Source organism: Sander lucioperca, chromosome 20, assembly GCF_008315115.2.
Source record: "Sander lucioperca isolate FBNREF2018 chromosome 20, SLUC_FBN_1.2, whole genome shotgun sequence".
Lineage (NCBI taxonomy): Eukaryota > Metazoa > Chordata > Actinopteri > Perciformes > Percidae > Sander > Sander lucioperca.
Window position 1 is genome coordinate 9,109,608 of NC_050192.1, and position 7,162 is coordinate 9,116,769.

Below are 7,162 nucleotides of genomic sequence, written 5' to 3' on the forward strand. Positions count from 1 at the left end.
GCAAAGCTCATCGTGGGACTGGCTCTAGTGGCTGTAATTCTGCACCAAGGCTGAATTTCGGGAAAGAGACTTCAGATACAGTATTAGGGGACCACTGAGGCCTATCTATATAGCATCCAAAAAGCAGCATGTCATAGGACCTTTAAACTAAACACAAAGCTGATGCTGATGGGAATGCCAGTTGTGCAGGTTAGTCATGAACCAAGTTATTGGACAAATTGAAATTTTGACCTGATGCTGGCATTAGATTCATATAAAATTTCATGAAAATCAATTTAATAATAGTTGAGTTCAGTCTGGACCAAAGTGGTGGACCGACTAGAGCCACACCGCTAGCATGGATGAAAATCTGAAACACTACAACATGGTTTGCAAAATACTCGGCAGTAATAAGTATTTATCATCTGTAGTAATTGGTCAAAAATTACTGGTATGGTCCTTAAATAATAGTGAATCATACATGGCTTGAACCAATCAGACAGATTGAGTAGTGCATTCAAACATCATGCTGGCCAATCAGATCCCCCTCCAGCCGAACGAGACCAGGGCGGAGCCAAATGCCCCCCCCAAGAGAAAGGCAGTAATAGCTGATCATACCTTATCATATTATAAACACAATGCCTGACACCCAGAATATTATGCTTCCCAACATTACACACTAAAGCAGGACCACACAGCAAAAGTTTATTTTTTTTTAAATCAAATTGTAAGCCACTGCCATGCAGCACAGGGAAACAATTCATGGTAAATTGCATAAATGTTATAGTACAATAATAGGTTTCTCCACTAGAGAATAAGAGACTCCCATATGGCACTTGATATTGTTGTTAGTAAATGAGGAGCATATTATACCATATAATACCATTGTTAGTTTCACCACATTGTTTTTGTTGGAAGGTTACAGTATACTTTAAGATAGAGGAACACATTGTGATTAAAAAGTGCACCACAGACCACTTTAATGTTACTGACGATGATGGTGGTGGTGGAGCTTTGCCATAAAATACGATGGACAAAGCACTCGGTGATTGGATCAGTGTGATGCAACAGCAATTATTTAAATAAAAAACAATTCTGAAGAGGATGAGAGACAAATATTAGTGGTAATGTGGTACACATGGCTCAATTTGTGGTTTTCAATTCCAAACAGAATTAAGTAGTTTTCTGCAAACATGCTCCAGAGTTTATAGATTACACATTTTGTGTGTTTATACGGTTCCCAGAATCGTCAAATTAGTTCCTCTGTTGATGTTTTGAATCTGAAAAAAAAAAAATTTGGGGGCGCTATTAGGCAGTAAAACCATGGAGTGTATCCTTAAAGTATCTGATATTAATAAATAGTTGTAACATAATGCTTACTGTTGTAACCTTCTTTCTGTAACATTCTTACCTGGAACCAACAGACACTTAAATAATGATGAAATTGGGTAGTAATTCATTAACAGCAGTGTCACACAAACCGTCGAGTGCATCTGGTTTAAGTAAAAATGACAGTTGTATTTTAAGGATTTAAAGCTTGTTGTTGACAACAATCAAATTCTGCCAGATTATTTCCTGCCTAATTTAATTTTTCCTCTTTTAGTACTCAATTTTCTGTCAGAACATAAATTAACTACAATTTTCTAGGTATCCATCTTCAGGATGGATTTATATTTTCGTTCTGAAATTAATTTCTCTTATCCTCGCTGACATAATAAGTACTGCATTGACATTTAGCTGCTTTAAGAGTCAGGAGTTGGTCATGTGAAATGTATTATTATTTATTATTTTGGCAGATATATTTTTGCTCAGCAGCAATGGTTTAGTGCATTTCTTAATAAATATGACTATTTCACTGTTCTACACTCCGCACAAACAAGATGACACTATTTCACTAAAGCCATCTACCATCTGTAAATTGTCGCACTAGTTAGGTATGTTTTTAAATGTGTAACTAATGGAAAAGAAGGCATACAGAATGAAACAAGATAAACTTATATTGGAGAAAATGAAATCCAGCAGTAGAAAGATCACAAGCAAGGACTGACTGTACTGAATTCTGCGGGGTGATATCATACCACAGTATAATAAACTGCAAGACGGAACCTCACTACTACATAGAGATAGAGGTTGTTCTTCAGTTAGGATCAAACTGTAAAGACAAATAACAACTGCAACTGGAATTGCAGTGCAGATAGTAGTCATTTAATTTAAAAAGTGACAGCAGTGAATACAAATGTACTGTGTTCCTTTTTTTGTTGACCAAAATGTCAAATACAAATTCTCATATCCCTTTCCTTCATTTTTTTTAGTGGTTGCAATAAAAGAAACACTAGCATGCTGTCCTGACGCTTCATTCAAATAAATAGATACTACACTTCTTTCCATTCAGTAGCCACAGTCTACAAAGCTGAAATGTTCATCTGTCACACATGACACTAGAAATGTTGTCCACTGAGCATGCATAGGACACCAGCCAGGCTCACCCTGATTGGTTTAACGCGCACTATGGCAACAAAGTTTTCATTGGAGCAATCCAACACCAAGGTGGGAAATCCAGATAATTTACTACTCTCGATCAGGGCTGATGATTAGATGATCAGCTACAAAGTTTAAAATCCGTACACTCAGAAGCAGGCCCTCTGTGGCAGTTGAAAGGTTGGTTTCTGTGCATGAACATAACAATGAACAAGGATTTTCACACTGCAAATACAGTTATCTACATGAGAGAATACTGAGGCGAAAGTAAAGACAGACATCTCTCGAACCCTCAGGGACAATGTGAAAACGTTCTGCGTAGTGCTATCTAAAAATCAGACTGAGACAACATTATTATCAGCAACCCAACGGAGGCAAATGAAGGGCTCAAGGTTTTGATGTACAATTTTGGCATTTCTTACTGCAATGTTAGCCAAATTCTCAACCACAAAACAATAAATACCTAATAACTAGCCACTGCAAATTGATTCAAAATAAACTGTACGCTTGCAAAAGGCAGCACTGTTTCTGGCAGTGGTGAACAAAACTGCTATTCCCCATGTGACTTAAATCCCCCAAATACTATAAGGCAGTCCAATCTCTTTCATCGATGACATCAAGCCAGAGAAAGTTCAGAAGTCGCTAATCAAAATTATTCTCTGAATTCCTTTAATCTCAGCTGGCAGGGACCAGTGAAGAGATGAAGGATAGGCGTAGGTTTAGTTCTTTATCTTTCAAACTGATATCTTCCAATAAACATTTCTTTCGTCACTTGTACCCTTGCACCTGGTAAAATCACTTTGAGAAACCCCTGAAAGTGAAGTTATCAAAAGGAGAAACTGGCAGGATGTGGGGGCTCACAGGTTTTTGTTTGTTTGTTACAAGCGCTTCTCATTGGGCGTTCATCATTTCGGTGGCAGCTGGTTGCCATTTTGGAGATAGCAGAAGGGGAGAGAGAGAGAGGGTGCGATGAGGATTTTCAGAGGTCATGACAGGATGGCATGGGGTCTGGAGCCAGTCAAAACCCAGAGCAGAACCAGCTGAAGGGCCGCCATCAGCCAAAGGGAGGGGCTCAGGCCGGACGCCCCGCCACAGTCAGGGTCCTTCTCCTGGTGCCAAGCAGGGAGGAAAAGAGGTGAAGTTACTAATTGTTAAAGCCATCACAATAAACACTTTTCAGTTGACCCGTTCACTAAACAGCTCCCCCGAACACAGATTGTCCGGCAAACCTGTCAAGCTTTGGATTTCTCCACACACAGTGGCGTGCATGGAGATGTAGTAGGAGTGATTCCATCTTTCTTTTCCTTTCAAAATTCCCCCAAAATTAAAGCAAACGTGTAAGAAATTGATTAAACTGTTTGTTTGTCACTGTAACATAAGCTGCAATTTTAAGCATGTCCTGCTGACTAACTACATTAGATTGTGGGGTTACAGGTTACCCCATTCACGACTAGCACATCCACAGTGTGGAAGTCGGTCCTGGCTAAGCTTTCAAGAGCTTAAGCCAACATATAACTGCCTTGTCCTGCTTTACTGGATTTTGGGAAAGCTTGCACTCAAGCAATAACAGCAATGGTTCTCATCCTAAAAGCTTTTTCTCCACTAATGTAAAAAGTGTAAACGTACTGTTTGAATACTATGTGAGCTAATCGGCCAAACAGTGTTATTTTAGAATGAAATAACTGATCTTACATTTTTATTGGACTGAAAACACTGGTTGAACTAACTGCAATACAAGAGCAATGCTGTTGCTTTATTTTCATGCCCCTTACATGAATTATTGGCTAGTGAGAATGTTGATTTTCTGCCTGGGACATGCAGCTTTAGCATACAATACATAGATATTATGTATGTAGCCATCAAGTGCATATTTAAGACCCTTTCACAGGATTTTAAAAGTCAGCTGGAAGCCAGTGACAGTGTTTTTGACTAATTTTTGAAGCTAACCTTCTATAGCTGTTAAAATCTGCCAGTGTCGGTTGTCAAATCATATGACGATCTTTGATTTTGGCAGCTGAAGCTTGCTTTTACCTACCTCTATGTGAAAGCGAGGATTTTAAGAAGTAAATCTGCCCCCTTTAGCATTATAAACTGCACGTGTGTGACAATGGAAAGCTTGACAGGTGTAGCATGTTAGCAACACTACCTAAGGGGGGGGGGGGGTGGTAGAGCTTTGCAAACGGTCAACCAGAACTATGCAGGGATCAAACATGAGGTCAGAAAATATATATTTTTTTTAAAACTGTCTTTTTTATACTTGACTGGAAAACTTTGAGCCATTATGTCTGACCAAAACTGATCGGATACTCCCACTCTCTGTATGCTTAGCATCTGGAGAGTTACGAGGGAAAGAATGTCTTGCCTTGATATGTATTTTGGAGAAAAAAAAACAACTTGAGAATCATTATATAAGACGCACAAACGTCTGGATGCAAATGAGAAGTGAGTGGCCTGTTTTAGCTAGCGTCTGGCTATTTCGGCAATCAGATGTCATTGATAGACACTGTAGTCTATTGCCAGAGACGGACAATGATAGATGGGGAAAGATACAAAGAGCATGGCTTGAAGTTCAAAGTCAGGTAAAATGGAGAAAATGTTGGCGAGAGACAGAAAGAGACCGAGAGGTAAGTTAGGGGGAGGTGAAGACAGATGGTGGTAGAACATAAGAGAGAGTGACAGGTGAGAAAGATAAGGGTAGGAAAACAATGGGAAAAGACATGAAGAAGTGGAACAAAGCAGAAACAGAGATGTGAAAAAACAGAAGAAATAAGGTGAGGAAAACAAACACACCAAAAAAGAAACACCAGGAGAGAGAGTGAAAAAGTTATGAGCCATAGGCAGTAAGATTGAGTGTAAGATAATGATGAAATGTTAATGAAAGAGAAAGCTAGCACTATGGGACTGACCCGAGACAGCACATGAACAGTGGCAGCAGTAACATGAGCAGAGAGGAAGCCAATGGGGAGCCTGCGCTCCTTCGGCACATGGCCTCATCCTAACCATCAACAGCCAATCACAGAGCAGGAAACAGAGAAAACAGAGAGAAAGAGAATCATGCAGCAAAAGGTCCATATAGTTAGCAAGAAGTTAGAAAGCAAATATGAAGGCAAGAAAATTAGTTGTTGACAATAGTAGTACAAGACAGATGCATTCACTACTAGTGTGTGAGAGAAGGAGTTAAGAGTGTGTGGGTGGATACTTGTGTATATGTGAGTGAGCAAGACAGTGCAGCCATAATAGTTAATTCATAAGACCGACAAACTTTGACACTGGAAAAAAGACTACATAGTGAAAACAAACAGCATTCAGGCACAGAGGTTTCACACGCAAAGATTCTGTGCTACTCATAAAAATGTTTGTTTAGCTTAGTTATTCATAGTCGAGCAACAACTGACTGTTTGTCTTTGCGTGGGAAATCTGCACAGCTTTCGAGGGATTGCAGAAAAAGAAATGACATGCACCATGTAAAGATATTAGTGATGGAAAGGTGCCATTTCTTCACTGATATATTGTTTCCATATCAGGAGTGCAGCTTAAGGATTTTAGGCTCTGTCCAGTGAGGCAAAAAGCTTAACTTAAAAAAAGAAGAAATATATAGTGGTGGAAATCCTTCCTTCCTTTTTATTGGTCCCTAACATGTTGCTGTTGCTACCTCTTATTTTCCAGGTGAAATGTCAAAACAGATCAAGTTGTTTCATCTGGAGTATAAATTTGGAAGGAATAATAAAAGATGTGAAAAAAACGCTTACAGTAACAGGCACTTTGGGGGGTAGCCGGATGATATAAACTAACATTTCTAATACAGTAAATAGTTATATTTACCTTGAAAACATTGAATGTGATGATAATGTTTGATACTTTGGTGCACAATATTTCCTTAATAATGACTGGTGTATGACAGGTGTATTCATGTAAACAGAATATTCCAAAACATATATATATATCTCTGACACATAAAAACAAAGAGTTCAAATATAATTGGCAGTAAAACCAAAACAATGAGCTGAAAGACACTAAAACACTCCATAGAGCTGAGACGAAATGCAGAGTCTGTGGGTTCGCCACTACGAGAGACTCCTTTCACATTATACAGTCATATAGTAATTTCTGATTTGTTCATCCTGATTTATTATTCTGACCAGTTAAAGATTGATTTGTTGGTTGAACTTCTAGTTAGATGTCTTTGGTTGTTGTATTCTCAGTTTAAGGCTGCTCTGATCATTATTTTTATTTCAATAATGGATCAAATGACTAATGTGTAATGTAAAAGGAGTCGATTGCAATGACGAACCCACAGAGAATTATCACCCGACTCTGCTGTTTCACTCAGGCCTACGCAGCACTTTAGCATCTTTCAGCTCATTGTTTTAGTTTTTCGGCTCACAACTTTAATGTTTTGGTTTACTTTAACTGCTCTCATTTCCAGTAGCAAAGCAAACAAGCTCTTATAAACCAACTGTACGTTTCAAGCCCAGCACTAAACGGCAGACCGACAGTTAGCGACGCTCTATTGTTATAATGCTACCATTATGGTGACCACAATGTAGCATTTAGCAGCTAAGGAGCCACATATTTCCCTCAAGAGTTGATGAAAACCAAAACAAAGCTAAAAGATGAGTGAATTTGACTATTCGCCAGGTGGCCAGAGTATGAATGCTAATGTTATGTGTAAATAGGCGACTATAAGTTAACAACGTCACCATAT

General features: G+C 38.8%; 1 protein-coding gene across 5 annotated transcripts in view; it reads right to left on the reverse strand.

Annotated features, from left to right (window-relative positions):
• Positions 1–687: 687 nt before the first annotated feature.
• Positions 688–7,162, reverse strand: part of cacna2d1a (calcium channel, voltage-dependent, alpha 2/delta subunit 1a) — a 94,797-nt gene continuing 88,322 nt past the window's right edge. For 3 of the 5 annotated variants that reach the window (XM_035995994.1, XM_035995993.1, XM_035995992.1), the window contains 2 exons: positions 5,364–5,452; positions 688–3,566 (listed from right to left, as the gene is read on the reverse strand). In XM_035995994.1, the coding sequence (XP_035851887.1) occupies positions 3,530–3,566; positions 5,364–5,452 (126 nt within the window). In that variant the 3' untranslated portion in view covers positions 688–3,529. The remainder of the gene's footprint in view (positions 3,567–5,363; positions 5,453–7,162) is intronic. The other 2 variants (XM_031313411.2, XM_031313409.2) reach the window with 1 other exon arrangement.